This window comes from Lissotriton helveticus, chromosome 9 (assembly GCF_964261635.1).
Source record: "Lissotriton helveticus chromosome 9, aLisHel1.1, whole genome shotgun sequence".
Lineage (NCBI taxonomy): Eukaryota > Metazoa > Chordata > Amphibia > Caudata > Salamandridae > Lissotriton > Lissotriton helveticus.
The window spans coordinates 1,156,672,403-1,156,696,252 of NC_136070.1; the positions used below are offsets into that span (position 1 = coordinate 1,156,672,403).

The window sequence follows — 23,850 nt, forward strand, 5'->3', positions numbered from 1 at the left end:
TATCATTAAGGCTTCTTCAACCACACCTGACTTTCACAGGAAATTTGTAAAATGTCAAAAAAGTGTGTTCCTGGGATGAGAAATGAAACTTATATGACCAAGATCTGTTTCACATTGCTTCCCCAATGGGTCCCCTGCAGCCCACTTCTTTCCATTAGCTGCACAGGAATAACCCGCAAAATACTGTGGCTCTTGCACCCACCCTTATACATGGTGACAGGTGGCCAGTGTGAGTTATATCAGAGGTATATCAATAAACTTGGCTCTGCCCCTCTTACCTCCTTTTAAATGAACAGGTAGGTTCCTGAATGAAGCTGTGGTGGAAGTCTATCTAGAGCCGGTAGACTGTTGAGAGACCTCAAAATAAGCACTCTGAAGCTATTTGGTGCCAGTGTAAACTTGGATTACTCTTCACTGGCACAGAAGGTTGGAAGGGGTCGATAGTGCCACTTTACAACTAATGTACTATTAGTGTACCTATAACAAAAGACACATACCATCAGCTTCAATGCATAGTCCACATGAGAATCTCAGAGTTCATTTGTGATGGGCGCTGTAAATACACTGGTAAAGTAAATTGTTTGCCTCAGTTGCATACAATTTTTCAGACTATAATTATTAACCTTTTTGATATTCACATGGTGCAGAGAAACACAAAACCAATAGTTTTTTTTCTGATAGCAATTTCTTCCTCTTTTAGCTTGGAAATGTAATTTTTATAACCTAATAAATTCTGCAGCTGCTGCCAGCCATCTCTAAAATCTCTACTGTGATGTTGTGATTCACAATTCCTAATTGGCTGACATTTTCATGTATTTATTAATCGCTAACCGTACACTTTGAAGGAGGATAGGGCCCTTTAATTAATCTAGTATTTCTGTTGTGTAAATTTAACTGGGAGGGTGTTTGACAAATTTAAATCAAGGTTTCAAGATGGGTCCAACATTGCCCCACGGTTGCCTAAATCCATGAAAGATTTTCATGACATCCACATGAGATAAATTTACATACATTTAATCAAAACGAAGATTATTTATATTGTGACTATCCTGAAAATCAAACACAACTATTTTGTCGAAAGGTAACCCATGCAACATTTTCTAAAGCCCACTTCTAACCTTCATCTATTCTGGATGGGTGAGTGGCTAAATGCAAGCAGGAGTCTGTGGGTAGATGAATGAATGCCTGAGTGTAAGGATCACGAGAAATAGCGAGCATGGAAGGAGAGCATGGAAGGATGGACGAGTGAGTGCGTGTGTGTTTGGAAGTATCTATTGATCGCCCTATTGATCGACCCGTTGACTAGTTCTTGCATTTTCCCACCATCGACAATAGCATGCACACACAACTCACCAATCCATTAAAAGGAACCTTCAATTATTTTATTTCCCCTATGTGTCCTAAAAAGTTGTGTGCTCGCCCCCACAGACCTCACACATAATTGGAACGCTTTTACATAATCTGGTGTATTAAACTGAAAGTACCCCTCCTGATTAGTGACCTTTATATTCTTCAGTGCCAATCCTGTGCTCTTTCTTGAGATGTCTATGCCATACGCCGACGTCACCCAGCTGATCCTCTCCCTCACCAACGACCCCGCCAGAACCAGCCTGCACGAAGGGATTAAAGACGTCGCCGAGTGGATGAAGAACAGCCACCTGAAACTGAACTCAGACAAGACGGAAGTCCTCATCCTGGGATCATCACCCTCCGCCTGGGAAGACTCCTGGTGGCCCCCTGCCCTGGGCACCACTCCCAAGCCAACCTGGGCTTCATCCTGGACTCCTCCCTCTCGATGACCAGACAAGTCAACGCCGTCTCATCATCATGCTTCAACACCCTGCGCATGCTCCGTAAGATCTTCCGATGGATCCCCACCGAAACCAGGAAGACGGTCACCCAGGCACTCGTCACCAGCCGACTGGACTACGGAAACACCCTCTACGCCGGAACCCCAGCCAAACTTCAGAAAAGACTCCAGCGCATCCAGAATGCCTCCGCACGACTCGTCCTGGACGTCCCCGGACACAGCCACATCTCCGGCCACCTGAGAGACCTGCACTGGCTCCCCGTCAGCAAGAGGATCACGTTCAGGCTCCTCACCCACGCACACAAGGCCCTCCACGACCTGGGCCCCAAGTACCTCAACAACTGCCTGACCTTCTACGCGCCCACCCGCCAGCTACGATCGACCAACCTCGCCCTCGCCGCCGTACTACGCATCCGCAAAGCCACCGCCGGGGGAAAATCCTTCTCCTACCTGGCAGCCAAGACATGGAACTCCCTCCCCATCCACCTTCGACTGACCCAGGATCACCTTTCCTTCAGGAAGCTCCTCAAGACCTGGCTCTTTGAGCAGTAGCGGACCCCTCCCCCCCAGCGCCTTGAGACCCTACCAGGTGAGTAGCGCGCTATACAAATGTCCATGATTGATTGATTGATTGATTGATTGATAGGTGTCCTCTTCTCAGTGTTGAATTTAATTAGACCACTACCTCTTTCATGAGCGTTCCAGCTTTGTTTGCATCATCCCTCGTGTTTACCACTCTTTCTTCTGGTCAACCCAATGACAAATATTTCCAATTTTTTTTTAATTGTATTTATGCTTTTCAACATACATCACAAAATTTCGAATAAGGCATCCCATACAATACTCTTGACATAGTCACATATCGCACTTTTACATGTCAGTCTACCAAAAAAAACACTTCATCTCATGCTATATGCTGTAACTCTCGATGTCTGCTGATGGCTCGACTTCCCTACTTCGGCTATTTATTATGTAGGGTTCCGAAAAGTCTCATGGGCGTTCCATCAGCCAATGGGTGGCCACTTGACACCTGACCAGCTAAAGCGCTATGGACACCAGTCTGCGCCTCCCTTTCGGAGACCTCGGTTAGTGCCAACAGTACAACTTCTGGGGTTACCATAAGTTCCAAGTCAACTATTACCTCCAATATTTCAAACACCTCAGGCTAATATCGGCTCTCCTCTCGGCAAGTTCACGTGACATGCAAACATGCTAAATGAATGGCTTTACATTTTTAAAATTCAACTAGACTATCTGGTTTAAATGTAGCTATGCTCTCTGGACTAGAATACAAGCCATCCAGCATTTAAAAAAAGACCTATTTATGTCTAATAAATAGCGTGTCCTTATCTTGTCTGGAACAATATTTCCAGCTTTTCTCGGGTAGGGGCTAACCCAGCTGTATCTCCCATGCTCTCAAGCCTGCTTAACCGGTAGATATCTTAGATTTAAGGCTCTCCTAATGCATAAAAAAATTGTCTTACCTCACTCCCTCTCTGGAACATCTTGGTCGGTATCTCCAATCCTTTGGAGGGTAAGCGATCCCGAAGGTTTTGAACATGGCTGCCGCCTCGGCCGATTGTCCAACACATACTGCTGCTAACGCATTACCACCACCTTTCTACTTGAATTCCTGTAATGTGATAAAGATGTTTGAGTCTTACCTAAACGGACAGCCCTCAATTCCAGGTCCTTCAAATCTGCACTTTGCTTAGGAGTTTAAAGAAGACCAGCAGAGCACATGTTGTGGAAGACAAGCAAGGGAGCAACAAGGGACATTGTACTATGGGCGAACTTCTAAAATGCACGACATAGCAGAAAACATCCGGAGAGAACAACAGAATTGCACATTTTACAATAACAAACACAGATTCAATAGCCACACATTTTTGCCCATATTCATTGTGGTTAAGGCAGACATTTTATGCAAAGATGAAAGTAGTTCCCTGAGTGATTTAGACAACTCATCCTAGTATTAATCTTCGGTGGGTTTCTCAGTGTCTTGGTAATTCCTCCCTAGTGGCCACCTACCTTTGGCGTACATTTTTTGTGATTTCCACAGCTGAGCATTGAGTATGCTTCAGTTGCCTGGAAGTGTTAGTTCTTATAGAGATTTCTGGTGGGAGCAGGGTACATACTGAGTCAAGTTTAATGGTTGTTACAGTGGGGTCCGTCTTGTGGATTTGAGGTTGCATTTAGTTTTGGTTTTACTCTTTGTTCTCACTGTCCTGTCACTGGAAGCACCTCTTTCCATTACAACACAGTCCCGAAAACAGCACTGTACATTTCATGTTTACTATGTACATTTACCATTAGGAACCGCGTTAAGGTGCAAACAATCGCAGGTTAATAAGAGGTGCAAAACATTTGTGAGTCGTCTGAACGCGCAAAGCCACTTGAAATAATTGCTGTTGTGTGATGTAAATACGAATTTGCATGAATACTAAAAGAAAATATTTTAATGATAATAAGGAACCCATTTGCCCACCTTGTCGAAATGGTATTTAAATATGATAAGATCTTTGTTTCCTAATGCTCATAAAAGGCCTTCCCCAGTGCCTTATTTTGGGATATTAACGCCGCCTGATATTTATGCTAGAACTAGGTTTTATTGAAATCTGAAAGCTGTCCAGAAGATTATGGCGCCAGTGCTGCCCATCCATAATAGGTGGAACACGTTGTGGCTTCTAAACCACCTAATCCAGTATCCCCTGAAGCAGATATATTTTTTCTCAGTTGCACAGTATAGGCAGAAGGGATGCACCTTGCTTGAACATCTCTATTCCGAATGATTTCCACTGGCGAGGAGCGTGGATGTTGCTAAAGATAGATCTGCATGAAAGAGTGGAAGCACAATATTACTTTAAGTATATGGTAATGCTATGCATGCTATACTGCATTCGTGTTATTTTCGGAAATAAAGTCTTTGTCTGACTAAATCTGTTTGATCCACCCCTTCCTGAGACATTTAGACACCTCCGATACCGGCTATTTATATATACATTTAATTTCATCTGGTGTTATCTGATGGACGTGGAACATTTTCAGAAGTGCAAAAGGTCACCATTAATAAGGTTAAATGTCCCTCCGTACTGGGCCATGGCAGCACCTGTCCCTTTAATAGATACAAGTTGCTAAAAAAATGGTTTCAGTTTGGGAAAGCAAATGCAGTGATAGTCAGGCACGGCCGGTACAGGTAAGAGCGGTGGTGTGGAGAGAAGTCAACATACGACGGGATAGGGAAAATAAATAAATAAATAAATAAAACCACTTATCTTTCGCTTGCCGCAGTATTATTTGTTTTATTTTCCCTTTACCGTCGTCTGTCGTTGTCCCGCCCCGCACACGCCCTACCGCTCTTACCTGTACCGGCCGCACCTGCTGATCATAGAGGGGTCACAAATTGGAACCTTCATACTTAATAATCTTTAGACAAGTCCTTTTGTGACACCCTGCGAACAAGCATTTGGCAGCGAGGCCTGTCACTATATAAAGTGTATTGTAAAATTACAGGCTGGTCACAAAAATTCAGTGCATGATTTGCACCCAGTAGTTGCGGCATGCCTCTAACTAGACCAGGTCCCTTTGGGGCTATTTACAGTCATGAAGTAGAATCAGGTGTCAAAAGACCCTCGTGTAGGTATTACTCTCTCTGGGTACTTTGTGCTTTTGCAGCAGATTATCGCCTTTTTGTAAGTATGGGAAATAAAGTGAGGACAACAGATATGCACTTGTTTCTCCATTTTATCATCCCTTGGAAGTTGTCTTGTGTGGGCCATTGCCATAAACTAAAAGCTGATGGATACTACAAGATCTTGAACTACCATAATTTGTACACCAACCTCTAATGAGATGTGGTCCTAACCGAGCACTATTGTTATTTTCACCCATTTTACTCTTTGGCTCAGTCCTAATGTTCCCCATCTGAATGAACCTCTAAGCAAGAGGAACTTATCCCAGTCTGGCCTTGGAGTGAGCTAGCAGAAGAAGGTGGGGTTTACACTTTTTCCTTGCCTGTCTGGTCCTGGCATCACCTGCATTTCTGGTCACAAGATCGCCTCAAGGCTATCTTTACCAAGATTTTAAAGTTCTATTTTTTCTTTTTGGGACATCTGGCAGTGTACTGGCAGGTCATTTCTCCATCACGCATGTTGGGGAGGGAATTATTTTATTTAGCTGCAGTGCCTCTTGAAGGGCCATTGCTCCTCTTACCTTGACAGGGAAAAAGCTAGACAAGACACATTGTACAGATACATTTTTGTGTACATCACTGGTTCCTCAGCATCAGTAAAGAAAGTAATATTTTGGCAAACAATTCTATATATTGGACAGGCTATTTTAATTAGTGTAATAGAACCCAGGGTAAAGACAAGAGACGTTACGTAAAGCACGGGTGAGTTGTGTGAACCCTTTAGTTTTGTTATGCTAATGCTCATAAAGAACAGTTGTGTATTTGTTACTTTACTAATTATTATAAGCTTATCAATTTTTGACAAGTCTGCAGATGATGTTTCTACATCACTAGGAAATGCTTTATTCAGTATAATATCCAAACACGTAATTTCCCTTCTCTGCCCAGAACAGTGCCCCATGGGGCTATTGTTACAATTTCCTATGTGCATTACCAGTATGCCTCAGTCTGTTTGTTTTCCTTCGTATGGTACCTATTTCAGAATCATTCTACAGATGGTTCCCAATGCTACCACTTCAGCCCTGTTAGATGCAGAAAAAGGGTTGTGACTAAAGTTTATTGGAGAAGGTTCTCACTTATTGATATGGCTCCACTTTCCACACTCTTGGAAGTATAGACTTTTCTAGCGACTGACAGCCTTCTGTAGTTACCATATTGAGGATGCACCTCATTATATTACCCCCCCACCCCGCTCCAAAAATTAAAGAAGTAAATAGATCTCTGATTTGGGCTTTTTTGACTTTGTTACGTACTCCTTGACAATGTGTCATTGAGTTCCAATTTGGTCATCAGTAACTGTATTTCTTCCTGTTAATCTTCTTCTTGGCCACTAAGGGAGCTCAGTTTCCTTAACACCTGCCCAAAGATCTGCAGACACAGGTTCAAGACCAGGCAGGGAGGACTAATCCTTTCATCCCTCAGTGTTCTTTAAAGTGAGAACTGTTGCGTTGATTGATGATACACCTAGTGGTGTGCACGGAATATAAATAGTTATCCTTTGCAAGAGGCAGCCCTATCAGTGTCTCTCAGTGCAGTGGATATCTTTCAGCGAGAACAATTTTATTGCCCGACTGGTTCGATTTTGGCTCCGTAGGTGCAACATGTTGTCTCAATGCAGTATCTTAGTATTAAACCCTCCTGTCGAAGAAGCCAGCAATAGTATGAAGGGGATTAGGAGGGAGTGGTTATATTATTTTAATGACATGCTGCCTCATTTCCTTATAATGATGATCGCTAAAGACAGTACTTGTTGGTATTAAGGAAACCCTGGAATGACACATGAGCACTACTGCGTAGAATAATAATTATTTACCAGACCTGCACGACATGGTACAGATCGCTTTACAACAAGTGTACATCACCATAAGATTAGGATTTATGACAATCCAGTGAAATGATGGAATGTTCACGCCCTTTTAATATATTTGTCTTTTATGATGTATATGTCGAAATAAAGACTTTAAGAAGGAAAGACAATCCAGTGACTATAAAAATGACCAAATAACAAGTGTTATTTGAAAGAAGTGTACCAATAAACACACTTGTTCACATTTATTACTAGAGTACGAAGTTCAAACCCCTCTTTATTTCCACATCACGCTGTAAAGGACTTGAGAAAACAGTGGATTGCCTCACAGTTTCCATTCTAGTCTCAGCCGACAAAAGAACACAACTGGGGCCATACACCATAACTGAGTTAATGTGGCTTAATCTCACCTCACTGCTTAATCCCTTCTCTTCTGGACTTGATTAGATACCTTTGTTTGTTTGTTATAACTACTGCACATGAAGGAAAGGCGTGGCATAATCCATATAGGCAGAGCAGCTTCTTGTAATATTCTATTTATTGCCATTGTTGAGGGAGGGAAGGGCTTCGTGGCTCACTCCAGGCTTCTCTCCTGAATCACGGCTACTCCCAGGGCATTTTGCAGTTTGCACACCTGCAAATGTACTAAATATAATTAGAGGCACTTGTCTGTAATCATCATAAATATCACACAGATGTACACACATGTATATACATTAGTCATACCATGCAGTTGTTTCTTTTCCTTGTTACTCATTAAATGACTGCTACTCATATAGAGTGTTTCTGACACTGCTACTGTCTCAAGATGCTGTTCTCACTAACACCCCTTCAGTTTCCAGACTGTTTAAGCCAGCCCCTATTTCATTATGCGAGTGAGAACTGAAAGCAAGTTCGTCTCTGTAGGTTGTGTGTGCGAAGGAAGTGTTCTTCCCAGTGACATTTCCAGGACAAGCATTGGCAAAATCAGTATGTCTGGCATGATCTGCTAGCATTTTGGCTTGTAAATGCTCGCTTTATTTTTGTAAAACTATGTCAGGGAAGCTGCTGCACCCCCATGAACCAAAAAAAAAATGTACACCACAAATATCTTTTTTTGTTTATTAAAGCACACCCATTGTCCCATTCTCTAAGCTGTAGTGAGTGGGGTATAAATTAGATCAACACAGTAACAGGCTAATGGGTGTAGAGAGATGGCTGAAAGCTCTTGTAAGAAAGTATATGCACATGGGTACCAGGGGCACAGGCTGGAGACAGGCAGGGCCGCCCTAGAATGAAGTCACGGCTTGGGTCGATAATATTAAAAGTGCTGTGATGCACATCCCAGTTGGGGCTGTCTAAAATAAACAGCAGTAGACAGCACTGCTTCTCTTCAGCTGGCTTGTTCAGGTTGTGGCACCCTCTAGTGGAGGTTCTGGCCTTTGCTGTCTTAGCCTATTCCCTTGAATCGTGTTTTCAGTCCATAAGTGGATCAGCCACATCTGCCTTTTCCATACCAGGGCTCCCAATGCTTCTCTTCCCGATTATCACCTTTGTTGTGGTGCAATGTTTAATGTATTACAAATGAAACATGACATTGACATTCACTTAATATATCTTCAAAGATAACTCTCAAATACGTCATACCTCATGCTTATAGTAAATGTAACTTTGTAGTTGTATACGAGCTTTACTCCATGCTCTGAACAGGCGATTCAGAAGCAAATATAGTTACAACCTAAAGGCAACATTTAATGTTTTTTCAATCTCTTTCGACCAGCATGATATTGTTTTCGTGGGACATCCTGCTGTTCTGTAAAAAATAGTCCATACAGAATAAAGCATAGCTGCACAATATTTTGTTTAGATTCCAGCAAGAGTTGAAAACAGGAAAGGACATGGCCATAGGTTGAAAACACCCAGAGCTATCTTGAAATGCCTCTTTTGAAGAGGAGCAGGGCATGCCTCAGGCCATGTGGCTCACTGTTGGACATTTCCTGGCAAATATTTTCAATCGAAATTAAAATAAAACCTAAAACGCATTCAAAAGCCTGCCAAGTTCATCCATGCGCATTCTGTTTTCCATGAAGTTTCTGCATTCATACCAACAAATAAAAACTTGAAAAATGCGTTTGTTACCTCAGTATTCAACATAAAAAAGGGGAGTTTTACCCCATGGAATTCTGCAGTTATATAAAAACTCCGCGAGATTCCACAGAGTTCAACGAGCAAGCAAAATTCTGCACGTTGTGCTGCTTGCGCTGATTTTTAGCACCATGAGCTTGTTCTACGCTGTAAAATCAGAGTGAGTGGCACCATGCGGCGTGCCAGAGGATGCTTCTTCTTCCTGCTGCTCGAGTAGATTTTGTACTTGAGCGGCAGCTCTCAACCCAAACATACTCGACCTGCCACGGTTGCACACATTGAGAAATCTCGCTGGGAGGCGTTCTAGCACCCGAACATCGCGCTAAGGGGTGCAACTTCTTGCTCGCCAACTTAGTGTTGGCAGGCCGTGTGCGTGACAAAACCCCGCCACGTGGCGGTTGGTGGAGTTTTGCCAGAACTCTGCACTCTAAGCAGAAAACGTGGAGTGGGCACAACTCTGCAAATTCTGCCGGTGAGGCAGAATTTGTCACCCACCTCTCATAAAAACAAAATTAGTTCTAAGGGCTCAGATTTTCAACTTTTGTTGAAACTAAAATGTGAATTGCTGTTTCCCAAAGCAGTTCAGAGTGCAGTAAACATACATTTCTAAATGCCTATCGCTATGCATCGCATTGATTGGGTAACAATAAAAAAAAAAATTCTCTCTAATTGAGCAGGCTCATTCAGTTACATTAGGTGATTTATCCTATGCTGTGAATTTGAGTGGAGGACTGATCATTGATTTGTACGCTGCAGTGTGTCTACTCCACTCAAATGATATAACAATTTGTGACTCCCATATTGACCTCAGAATGTACATGAGGTGTATTTCTTATTTCTGTTGTTGTAATTGCAAATATCCTGACATGAGAGCTGTAATCTCTTTTTTTGACTCTCAACTTTGTAAAAGAAATGATTCCATTCTGTAAAGATGACCAAAAGAAACCCAGACCGTAAAATGATGTCATTGGGTTTAACCATTTCGTTGCTGCCGCCGGCCAACGGCCGTCACGTGCACTACCTTGTTAGTGCTGCGCACATCCGTTGACCGACGCGGCCTCGCCCACACAATAGACCGCCCCGCACTGTGGCGAAATTAACGCTGCGGTAAGCAGGTTAAAGCAACAAAAATAGCAGGTCAAGGCCAGTGATGCTCTTTCCGCTCTGCCACTGGATGCTGCTTGTAAGAAGCTCACTGTATGCCAACCCTTTACCTTCTTTAACCACTTCCTTCAGGTTTGCCGAGCCTGCTGGGATACAAACCACAGTTATATGCAAGAACAGGATAAAAACCCGGAAAGCATACATAATCATGATCATTGGTTATGCAAAAGAATGGTAAAGGTGCTATGAGAACACCAGCAGAACAAATATATAAAAAAAGCTCTGTATGCCACATGTAAAAGTTAACTGAACAAATATTTTGCAAGAGCTTGGCATACATTACCCATAACACTATGTATGTACTGTTTTTTACTGGTTGAATTTCTGAGTTTCTAAGCCTACCTTAGGCGTTACAAGTAAAGCTAACCATAATTTCACTTTAACCATTGTTTTTTTTCAAATAATGTTTTTACGTTTTTGATCATATGCCACATCCAACAGTATTCCAACTTGACGCAAATGGAGAACCCCAAATGCGCATGTCTGAAGGGCATCCTCAGCAGATTTTGAATGCCGGATTTGGTCTTAAGTCAGGCCCTGTTCCTAAACTGCTGCATCCTGCCATCCCACAGTGTGCATGGCTGGAGGCCGTGTACAGCAGGGGTTGGCCGTAAGGCCTGGCCTATATCCAGGTCCTGCATCCAGCCTGCCACAGGCAGTCGACCCCTGCGGAGCATGGCATTTGACTGGGTGCAAGGGTCGTTAACCACAGGGCCTGGAGATAAGCGTCCAACCCACGGCGGGTATCCAGTCCTCTTCGGCTAGCCCCTCTTTTTTTGTTTTCTTCTAGTATGGTTCACTAACCTATGTGGCTATGACCAACAGCCCAGGGCACGCGCCATAACCCTATGGTGTCTGCAGACCTGGTTTTCAGGTTCCTGAACCAGTGCATGGACCAGCATAGACCCATGACGCTTGCAGGGGGGTTAGTGGTCCCTGCTCATGAAGCGTTTCCCAGGTTTGCAGTCCTGGCCTGTATTCAAAAGTGCTTGCAAAAGAATCCTGATTTGATGTGATAAGCATGCCACATGTCACTCCAGTGCCCTCTTATGTTATATGATGTTATTCTTATTGAGTGCACTTGTCACCAGAGATTTCTGCTGCTGTGGGGCCATTTGCTTAATTTAATTAAATGATTTCACTGAACTGACTGGTCCAAACTTCCAGTAAATGGGCATTTTGTTTCTGAAGTAAGGGGCTGGCTTGGTTTCACCAGACAAAACCTGCAAAATGGAAACTGTAAATGATTGAATAAACGGAAACCAAGTACTATCACCAGGAAAAGTGGGTGGTTAATAGTTGTTAGTTCAGGCACAAAAAGCACTTCTGACACCTATGCCACAGAGATGGAGGTGGACTCCTGTTACAGGTGCATCAACCTCAGAGGTCAAGGAAATAGAGCTGCACTCCTTCCCTACGAGGGTCACAGTGGATGGCCTTACTGTTGGTGAGAGAAGGGCTCACTAAGGGCCTTACCAAGATGGCGGTCGGTCAGACCACTGATGGCGATAACGATGGAGGGGTAAAGTTGCCTTCAAGGGATGTGATTTGAATTAGAAATCATTCATTGATAGAACTTCATTTAGGAGGAGAAATCAATTATCCTCATAAGTAATTAAAACAAAGAATAAATTGTTGAATCACATTTAACAAATCTTAACACATACACAACATATAAACAACAGAACACAAAGGTGTATATAAAAAAATGAATTTTATCAAAAAGTTCTTAGATCAGCAATAATTCAAAAAGAGCAGGAAAGGAAATGCAGGTACATAAATATTGATAAACTAATAAATGGCACAGCAAAACCTAAAAGAACATCTATCCCAAAACTAAATGACTCAAACAATGCAGGGATGAGATGAATGTCGACGTTTCGGTCTCCTAAATCAAAGTTATCGAGACCATCCTCAGGACTGATGTCAATTCTACACTGCTAGAGCTGTATTGTAATCGGGGGAGAGACAGTTGCCAGATTGGAAGTTTACGAAGGAGAATTTGGAAAACCAGAAGTGATACCTGGTGGTACCGTGGAACCAGTCCTCAGATTGATGACCAGGGACAACGTGGACCTTCACAGGAGATGTGCGATCGTAACTGAACGATAAAAACACTCTGGCTATGGCAGTATGGGCTTGGAGAGCGAAGTCCTCGTGATATCAAAAAACTAGGTGTATCGAGAGAGTGATTTAATCTTATTCACAGCGGCAATATCGTGGATTTAGACCTCGGGACGCTTCAATCATTTGTTTTAGCAGTCTCTAATAAATCCAAACGGGTCGGGATCAGTCTAACCGGCAGCACTGCTTCAGACAGGCGATAACGATGGGCAGGACAAGCAGTTGGCAGTCCGACTGCGGCATTATGATGCAACCGCCAAGCTGGCAGTCGCAAAGTGCTCCTTCACACGGCAGCTTTTGCTCCGGCCCAGGAAAAGTGTGGTGCATGGCACAAAGTGCTTTGAGATACGGGAGGGCACATGCCCCCTGGGTCACTTTACAGTGGGCCACAATGGAAGGATGCCCTGTTTGGGGTCCCAAAAATCCATTTCCGACAAACTTTTTATGGCAGCCTTTCTAACGTGAAAAGGTTGTCAGAAAGAGATTTTGTTATCTTGACAGCGGTGCCTGCCTCTGCACTGCCCCATTCGGGATTGCGTTCCACTATGACCGGATCCTGATCCTGTCAGAGGCGATGGTCTTCCCCGTAAACCTTTAGGGTCCGACTGCCTGGATTGTAATCCTGCAGTCGGACCGAAGGGTTGTCGGTCGGTTGGACTGCCACGGATGGCCTTTTGGTAGCTGTCCGATGTCCGACAGACATCGTAATCAGGCCCTTAGACTGTATCTGGTTCTGTTGAGATATCACAGCGTCCCATTAATAATGTTTTTGAATTCTTCTACTTTTTTGCCTTACATAACTTGAAAAGAAAGGTACCCCCGGCCTAATCACTTACCCGGTCCTAAAAAACGAATTTAGCTAATTTCTTTTCTTCAATTACAACATTTGACTTGACAGCAAATAGTTGAACTAGTTGTGTTTGGTACCTTCACATGAACATTTCATTTATAGTTTTTCATCAAACTGCACATTGACCTGAAATCTGAAACTCTACCAATACTCTTCTCCGGCTCATCTTCAGCTTTAGCAGTCACCCGCTAGCTAGTCTGTATGAAAAGCACTTTGGGCCCTTGACAAGCGGTAGGAAAGCACTATAGAAATGCTACAATACAATACAATGAAAAGTACCTGCGGAGTGGAGAGAGAGCTGGAATAGCTGTCAGTCAGTCAGTCTTTTCTGCAATCTTCTTGACAGGTGCCAGGGAATGTAAATGATGAACAGATGTTCCACTGAAGAGGCCATAATATAATGTCGCTAAAGATAGAACGTCAACGTGAAATGTGTCAGTTTAGGGCAGTAGTCTGTAGCGATCGATTAAAGTTGTATCGTGTATATATAGGGTTCATTTAGAACCTACTCTGAGTCTCTACCAGTAAGACTACATGTGGGGGGACAGAGATGTCTTTCCAATCCTATTTTGAAACTATGAAGTATTTTTCCAGACTCAAGTAAGGCAGAGGGATATTCCGGAGCGTGGACTCTTTATATGTGGGGAGCAACTGCAGGATCATTTTACCTCGGGTGGTTGAATAGACCCTGCAACCGATTTCGTAATCCCGACGGCGGTGCCTGCCTCAGCACTGCCTCCATTCATAATTGCGATTCCAACCACCGCCCAACGGGATCACTGGTCCCAGGGATTGATGGTGACGCTGGAAGACTTTGGGTACTATGTGGCCCATTACTGGCTGGTCTGCTTAGTTGTATGTACCAAGCCATTAACCCCTTGCGTGCCCGTGACGGAACCATTCCCTCACGAGCCACGGTGGGGCTGTGCTGGTGACGGAATGGTTCCGTCTAGGCCCGGTCGCCGCGCCGCGCCTGCGCTGAGCATTGCATTGAGCGGGCGGGGCCGTGACGGAACCATTCCGTCACAAGCACAGCGCCACCGCGGCTCGTGACGGAGTGGTTCCGTCACGAGCATGGTGGCGCCGCGCGGCTCCCCTGTCCCCATGCGCCGTGGCGGAATTACCGCCGCGGCCAAGGGGTTAAAATACGAGCCACGCACCCATACACCACTGAACATTACGTACAGTTTCCACTGAAACATTTTTAAAACCATTGCCTCAGCTGTTGCTGCTGAGTTTCGTGTTCCGGAAATGCTCGTGTGCACATCGTGCATGCGGAAAGGCAATTTCATTTCATTGTGCAGATGGCAGGCAGATGTGAAACTGGTTGCCACAACATAAACTGTTCCCTTGCCTACGACTTCTTAGTACCACTTTCTTCATGGTTAAAGTGGGGAAGTTTTCAAGTACAGTCATAATCTCATACACTCCTTATGCAAATCCCTGTATCAGAGGTGTCATGGTGCTGCAGCACCCTGTCAGTCGAGTAGATGGGGGAAACGACAGGCTTTTAATCTTTCAAGAACATGATTAGTGTCTTTTTGTTTTATTTCAATAGAATTTTAAAACAAATGCAGCACATTCAAGGTAGAGCGATTGCCGGTGTTTCAGCACTAATATTCCTAAATGAGCACCTGTAGGTTTTTTCATTAGAATTTTAATCCTGCTACTGCCTAATCTCCCAAATTTGTTGGAGCCAAATTTCCTTTTAGTGCGTCAATTGTTTACTTTTAAGTCTGGCAACGGAAGGCTTTAGCCTTGATTCATAATGGGCATTTCAGAAAAGGACATTGCTTTCTTTAATGGTGGGTATGTAGTGTTTTCTCGCTTCTCATTGACTCTTCCTTTGAATTTCATGGCTCGTGGCTGCCATGTTGTTTATTTATTTGCCCTGGTAGGATACATCATGCCCCATGTTATTGATGCACATAGTTAAATGAGCTGATGTCCTCACATTGGCCTTTTTTAGGTCAATCTGGTTTCAGGGCCCAATGTAAAAAATAGTTAATTGTTAAACATAGATATGTTATTTAGCAGAGCAAGAGACATGTTGACACTCCTTCAATCAACATGGTCCATTGAGCTAATGCTGGCCTGGGATCAGCAGGACACAAGTACAAACCCCCAAAAGGTCAACTGGGCCACCCAACCTCCAGAGGTTGGTGAGTTAAGGACCATTTAACTGAACAGTAAATAGAAGCACCTGTTATTTACAGCATATACAACTTGCAGAAGTACGATATAAAGAGCTACTCTAAAAATACGTTACTATTGTAGTGAGAAATATGCATATTTTTTGTTCTGGTAGGGAGTAAGCCTTTGGTGTTTTTTAATTGAAACAAATGTTTCCCTACTCTTTTTTCATCTTACGTTCACGGCACTGCCTCGGATTTTAAGTGTTTTTCTTTACTCACCTTTATTAATCATCTTAACCTTTCTAAGAGTCTTCTCAAAAGATCAGACAATCGTATATAGAAAGTATGCTACAGTAGTGAATTTATTACTGAACACTTAGTTTCTGTTCAATACATCTCTGGTAAAATAACTCTTAGCCCACTTAAATTCTCTATGGGTAGTTTAGCGTCACTAGACACAGAACGACTTTATAAATAGTTAGCCTGACCATGAACTGTAGGCACCCTGAAAGGAGAAAGCAACATGATTCTGCTGCCAGTGCCCTGTGTGCAAGGCGTCTGTTCCGTGTGATTGTTACGACAACATTAAGGCGATTGAATTTGCACTTGGCCTTCAGATATATTGAGCAGAGAGATGTTTTAATGCTCAGATCATAAGGTTTTGATGATTTTCTGTTTCACATATAGTTCTTGCGCTGAACAAAGTCTTAAAGCAGTGGCTAGCATATTGCAGAAACGACCTAGCACAGGGTTTACTCTATTGTGAACTTTTTTTGTGTTCATCCACCACCGACCAGAGAGTCAGGGCATTTTTCCACTTTGTGGAGGACCATCTAAAGCTACCTTTAAGTAGTAAATATGTTTTTAGAACAAGTGCATTCAATTGGTAATATTTGATGTACAAGTTAAGGCCTTAGACCCTGCTCCATTGCTGTTGTTTTTCCATGCTGTTTGGTCACATTTGCAAATCCAATTTATGATATGTAGTTTCAATAGAGTGCGTGTGCAATAGGCCCATATGGTTCTTGTGTAATACTGAAAGCAACATGTGCAACTGGTGGAGTGGAACAGCCATTGCTCTCCATGAACAGTCTGCCCCAGTGTCGACAGTCATCCAATCTCTGACATACCTTTTCTAACTTGCCCATTGACCAAAGTAACAGCGCAGAACAGAAGAAGGGCTAGGCCTATGTGATCCCGATAGGTCCAGTTTTTATGACTGAACACAATCTGTCTGATGTCCCCAATGAGGAATCGACTTACTCGAGATCATTTGCTCCAATCAATAGGCAAAGATCTACACTGCTTTTCTGACTTGTGACTGTAGCGTCTGAAAAGCCACTACTTGATTTCCAGCTGATTGACGCTGTTAGAAAGACATGCAAGTGTATAGGAAGATACATGGTTGCTAATTGGGCATATAAACCAGTTTCTAATCACAAAAAGGCTAACTGCTCGTCGAATGACCCATAAAAATAATCAAAAATATATAATCACCTTATAGGTTTTTAACTATATTTTATACAAAAATAATAAACAAAAGCTTGGCACATTTGATATATTACAGTTAGAATGCAAATGTTTGTTACAGCACTTTCTGCTAAATTAGTAATACAAATTGCCAGACTGCTGGTATTCAGAACAAAGACCTATTGGTGTTTAAGCCCTTATGTTAAGTGTTGTCTGATGCAAAGCCCCCATTCGTCCATTCAGAGTAAGCCTTCTAATCATGTCACTTTTAATTGCAGGTGTGATGAATACGTCACACAGCTGGATGAAATGCAGCGACAGCTGGCGGCCGCAGAAGATGAGAAGAAGACCCTGAACTCTTTACTGCGCATGGCCATCCAACAGAAGCTTGCCCTCACCCAACGACTGGAGCATCTGGAGCTTGACCACGAGCAGGCGAAAAGGGCGCGCACAAAGTCTGCGTCCAAAGCCAAGACCAGTAACCCCAGCGTAAGTCATATCCGGTCCTGTGCGGACAGGACCGAGGGGTCTGTTCTCCAAAACCCGGTGTTCTGCAGCGAGAAGTATAAGATCTATTGTGACTAGGAAATGCCAGAAAAAAATCATGTTACACATCTAACTTTTATGCTTAGTCAGTGTAAAGCCCCACTGTCTATGTAGTTGCAGTGAGTTGACTTGTCAGGTTTCTTGCTATACCAAATAATGCAACCTCTATTATTCCGGCTTGAGCTGTAACTAACACCTGCCTGTATATATCAACATGTTTTTGAGAGGTTAATAGTGGATGGGAACTCAATTAATTACTCCCACCATTAACATCTAAGCTTTGTTGCTCTTGAATTGTTACATGTCAAACATTTAAAATTCTAGAGGTGGTGTCTTGACCAGATCTACTATATGATTATTAAAAAGTCTAATCTGTATAGCACAAGTGTAATCCATCGATTTAGGCTTGTAACTAAATTCAGATTTGTGATTCCCTTTTCAACAAATGGTGGGCACTGTGAATTGAGAAGTGGTGAAATGCAACTCATAAAAGTAGATGTATAACATGTACATGCAGAACATGTTCAAACACAAAACCAAATGTACTGTACATATGTCCAATGGAGCCTCTGTTAGATTTCTCTGCAATGTCACTACTTAAAGTCCCAAAGCTATTGCTAACAATACAATTTGGAGAACAAATCTCATGTTGAACATAAGGATAAGCTTAAAAAATACATATTCATTACAAATATGTGTGCGATCTATCTCTTTGAATGCAGAAAGCGATATGAGCTTCCAGATAAAAAAATAATAATTGGGTAACTCCTCTGTGTCTTTAATTAAAGGAATAATCTGTTCAATAAACAATTGCAGGGAAACAAAATCTTGTAATCCTGCCAGTGTACAAACTTTCCTTAATATTAAAGATTTTGCACAAGAATGGCTTTGATATTTTGAGCAGTGGGGCACTATATAAACATTGAAAACAAAATAAGATGGCCCGCTAATTAATTTGTTGCCATTTCTTGTGCTTAATAAAGAGGAAAGGGTAACTAGAGACTTATTCAATACACATCTGTTCTAAGTGTTAGGACAAATTGAATAACCTCTGCGGAAAATTGAAAATATTGAAGAAGCTTATCCGAGGGACTGAGATTTGTGTATCCGAATTGTGCAGTGTTGTCAAAATCTCAATGCAGTTCTCAGTATTAGCGATGATAGTGTTCCAGTGCTTAACAGACAATTGAGAATATTACATTAACTTATGCAAGCACATGTTTTGCAGGGCTCTACATTATAGGCACATAAAATCATCCAGCCAGTCCAGCTTACTTCTAAGAATTGTGGAAGTAGGTTAGAGTATTATTCTAAATGTGACTGCTTCTGGACTCTTGAAAGGTCTTTCAACTATTTAATTTCAGTGTTGTCAACACTGAATAATATATATTCTAATTGGTGCCTGTATATGTGGAAAGGCGATTTGGTTAAAGAAAATGTTGCTTTACAAATTGTGGAAAAGAAATGTTGAGCACAATAAGGCACATTTTTTCATAACTGTGACTTTAAAGTGCCTAAAGCCAAACTATATTTTAATGTAAAGCCCTGCTTGTTTTATACTCAAAGTAATTTTGTATGCTTATAGTATGAATCAAATGGATGCAAGATAGCGCTGTTTCATCTGCGAATAGTGACAATGTTTTTCAAAAGCCATTCTAATAATCCCACTGTGGGTGCCTCCCGTCTTCGCTGGTAGTTTGTTAGCAGCTTGATCTTTGAATCTCACCGCTCTGCCTGAAAGTGGATAGGAGAAGTCACAACGACATCAGGCAGTAATAGAGCACACACAGCTCTTGCTTTTTCTGTGATTTAGTCACATGGATGCTCTGCAATGCTAATTCCAGCAAGAGTAAACCAAATTTAGTTGGGACAGTAAGACATTGCAAATTATTTTAAATGTGTTTGTCTAGTTAAACACATATATTGCGTAAATGTAGGGTAAATAGTTACATTTTCTTTCTTGACGTGTCTGCTCTAAAAAAAAAAAACGGAATGGATTTTCTAGGTCCATTCTAACGCTTAATCTGAATACCAGCAACCATCAGGCATTCTTATTATGAGTTTTTCTCAAAGTTGAAAAGAAACCTGAACAATGCAGTTGGAAAAGCAGATCCGAGTGTATCGATTACTGCTTCACTTGTGGTCAATACTCTATTCTCCTGAAGCTTGAGCTTTAATGTTACTATAAAGAAGGGTTAACAGTGTTAGAAGTTTAACTCCTTTTAACAATTGTTTCAACCTTTTTTCTCTTGTTGATGCACAATCCTTCAAAGAAAGCCTTCATTATTCTTATAGACACATTGCAGGCAATTGATGAATGCCTTGTAAGAGAGGTACAATTTGTCAAATTGCAGTCGTAACACATTTTTTTACACAATGAATTGCTAAATTGTTGCTCCAAGTTAAGAAGCTAATGGTTACATTCAAACGAATCTTTCCCTGGAGTGATGTTTTCAAATACTGACTCGGGAAACATCAGAAAAAGAGGTGCATTTATTGGCCACTCATAAGTTCTCCCAGAGTTTTGGCAAATCTTACTGGTGTATAGCGGTGGTTACTATAAAATTGGTTTAAGCCTAACCACACAATATATAGCAAACCTTTGGTATACTACCATAGCTCAATTAACCTAATTAGATGAACATGTTATTAGAAAATCTGTATTGAGTTACTATATAACAATGTAAATTAGGACGAGAATAACGTTACAAAATGTAGATTCTTTTTATTTTTATCTACACATTCTCTTAATTGTCATACGTGAAAGTGATTTGGGGCTTTCTTGAGCTGCCATGCATGTGCTTCCACTGCATGGTGGTCTGCCAATACTTTTACTGGCAAAGTTTGGATTACAGCATGGACTTCTTTTTTTACGCCATCAGCTACCTCTGCAAGCGGATCCTCCTCTAGAAATGATATCTGCTGTCTGTCTGCATGATATACTGACCTGCATGTCTCTGGAGAACCTAAAGCTTCACTGATTTTCTCTTTTAAATACCTGTCATCACCTCTCAAGCTTGACTAGCAAAGCTTTGTTCAGTACTTGTAAAGAGTCTTTCCTTCCTGCATCTGCCACTTACTGGTAATGCTATTGCAAACTTTTGGTTTATGCTTGCATTGTGCAAACAGGCTTGAACAGATCTCTGATCTACTTTTGGAAACTAACAGTTGCCTGATTTCTAAGCTGCGATGGAGCTTTTCCTGCTAAATCGGTCTTGAAATTATGACTTTGTAAGACAGAGAATAATAATCATTTGTTTTCTAATTACATTTTATTTTCCATTTTTCAGCTGTAGATTAGTTCCTGGACGTGGACTATCCATCAAGTGCGTTGAGTTGCTTTGCAGCTTTGTTTATTATCCCATCCAGTTTAAGGTATATAGTGGTAGTATGACCCACATAAGCGTGGAAACCACTAAAATACGCAAAATTTACAGCCTTTGCCACGTATAACCTACCACTACTTCAAAAAACTTATTTTTTCATATTTCGAAAACAAGGCTTTGCCAATAAGTGCTGCTTCAGGAAGAAACCTTGCAAGTGCTGAAGAAACCTACTTCAATTGTAGTTATCAGTGTTTGTTTCTGATCCACTAGGAACACTCAGATGGGAAAGTGGGAAGGGATTTTCTTATTTTATTTCAGATATTCATTGTTTTTTATCTGATCATTAAACCTGTGCACTTTTGATATTTTGATATTTTATGTTGGCTTCTATAAATCTTTATGTAGACATGTTTTATAAAATGCAGTGATTTTATGCTAATGGTCTCCATTTTGGGAGCAGGGTTTTTGCTTGTTGGTTTCAGTATCAGCAGGCCAAATACCCTTTTTTTTTTTTTTTGCTTTGGTCTGTGTTTCTGACATGAATAAACACAACCCAGGGCTCTGCTAAGAACATACATATGCTGTGCTTCAGCAGCTATATATATTTTTTGTTTTCATCACACATTGTTAAGTTTTATGTTTAATATTACTGATTTTAACTGCCATGTTCATTAAGAAATCCAGGGTATTCAAATTCTGGGGTTTTTCATAATGTATTATTATTCTTAGGAATAGTTCAATGTAACAAGAAGAAAACTTGACTTTGCTCTGGTTTAAACAATAACGGGCACTTGAAAAAATATTCACTACGTAGTATTACCTACAAATGCCAGAATTCCTGGGTTTTAGGAAATTACAAAGCATTATTGATTAACAGAATTTTGTACAACTGAAAAAGTTAAATTCCAAATTGGAATTGTTTCATTATTTCTTTGTTTGCTGTGCCAAATTGTGGTGCATTTAGAAAAGGAAAATTCTGAAGTTGTCAATCATAGGGTGGTCTATTTCTGCACCTTTTTTGTTCTTAATTATTGCCAGTAGTGCCTTTAATAATTTGACGGGAGTAATCCAGAATAGCTTAGTTTATGATAAATTAAAAAGCTGTTTTGGAACTTGATGAAAATAAATCAGTGAGGAGCAATAAGTGCAAAGAGAACTCCCCTTTAGCACATTTTTAATGGGATAGTCTTAATATATAGATATAGATATATATTCAAGAAATTGTAAACAATTCTGTTGGTCAATGATACTTTAACTGCATATCATTGCAGATTCAAGGTTCAAAGAAACAATGAAAACATGTTGGGAACCAAATCGAATAGCTTTGGACTTGTAACGAACAAACGCAAGACGTATTAACACATTTGTGGTTGCAGTACAGAAGTTGTATTGGCAATATTAATATTGATATTAGCTTTGTACGGTGGCGGTCACAGATTAACCATAGTATTGTTGGCAAATGTGAAAAATAAGACAATATCTTCTCTTGCATGTTATACCTAATGTTTGTTATTTCAGGAAACAGAAACAGAAGTGAGCATCAACAAGCTGTGCCTAATTGTTCTGGTGTTGTTTGTTGAAGCTAGGAGTGATTCAATTGGTACTTCGCAAAAATATACTTTTTTTTGTAAAAAGAAAAGTTGCAAATTGTATTATTGTTCATGTTTATGGGAATTAAAGATTTCTGTTTGCTGGAAGAAGCACATTATACTTCCTAGTGTGGGAACTTTTATATTTTTATTTGCAGTATTGATTCATAAGAAATATTGTTACATAAACATGTATTTCATCTGTACGTGGGTATTTATTTGAAATGATGTTTAAAAAAAAGTACTGTATTAAGTTTTATGTGCATTACTTTTAGTGGCGAATTGGTCTCCATTTAATGTCATATGCATGTACTCTTGCAAAGTAACCTTTACACAGAAAGTGAGCAGCGACTGCCCTTAAAATGAAATAAACGGACAATTAGCGATTCAAAATTGACAGCTTTCTGAGGCACAAAGAAAGAAATGTATTAACTGCAGATTAATACAAAATTGTGTTGGGAAAATGTTTGGCTGTGTAAAGGTACTGACTTTGGCAAATTCAATAAAAAAATTAAAGACAATGCATATTCTCTATTATTTGCCTTGGAGCTTTCACATCAGACTGTGCCTGCACAAGAAAAATAATTATCAAAGAGCTTATCAAGATAAGCTTTGATGCTCGTAGTGCATGCCAGTACGTGTGAGATTGACAGATCTAGGTATGTAACATCTACCCATAGTCCAGAGATGAGTTTGAAAATTTGAAGACATCTGATATCTTTAATAAACTCTTCATTTGTATTTAAAATCATCGGGTAAGGTATTGGACAATGTGAAAGGTAACAAGCCACATAAGCATAATTTAATACCTTTACCTTCTGTTGACTTTTCAAATGGCATCAGAAATCTTTCAGAAGAGTGACATACACAACAGGTCTGATGCCACATATAATGTCTTTGTAGGGGACTGTTCATTTGCATTCAGATACCTTAATGGTGTGAATAATAAATTTAGGTGGGAGAGCATGTTCTTCTCCAGTACGGTGTTACATGGTGCTAATAGGACTGAAGGTATGTGCCATGTATTTGGTGGTTTGAAGACTTAAATGTTGAATGTATATTCAAATTTGTGTACCATAGCCAATAATTTTACAATATATGACCAAGATCCCTGGAATGATAGGGAATCTCAATTTCTGCAGCAGATTGAGACACATTGTGCAGACCTTGTTACAAATTATGCATTGTGTTGTACAGCTCAGTTTCAGAATATA

General features: G+C 41.1%; 1 protein-coding gene across 2 annotated transcripts in view; it reads left to right on the forward strand.

Moving 5' to 3' along the window:
- Nucleotides 1–23,159, forward strand: part of BICD2 (BICD cargo adaptor 2) — a 300,929-nt gene extending 277,770 nt beyond the window's left edge. Inside the window, exons 7-8 of one of the 2 annotated variants that reach the window (XM_078661607.1) lie at nt 17,454–17,664; nt 21,012–23,159. In XM_078661607.1, the coding sequence (XP_078517733.1) occupies nt 17,454–17,664; nt 21,012–21,017 (217 nt within the window). In that variant the 3' untranslated portion in view covers nt 21,018–23,159. Of the gene's footprint in view, nt 1–17,453; nt 17,904–21,011 lie in introns of those variants that run through there. The other variant, XM_078661606.1, reaches the window with a different exon arrangement.
- Nucleotides 23,160–23,850: the final 691 nt, after the last annotated feature.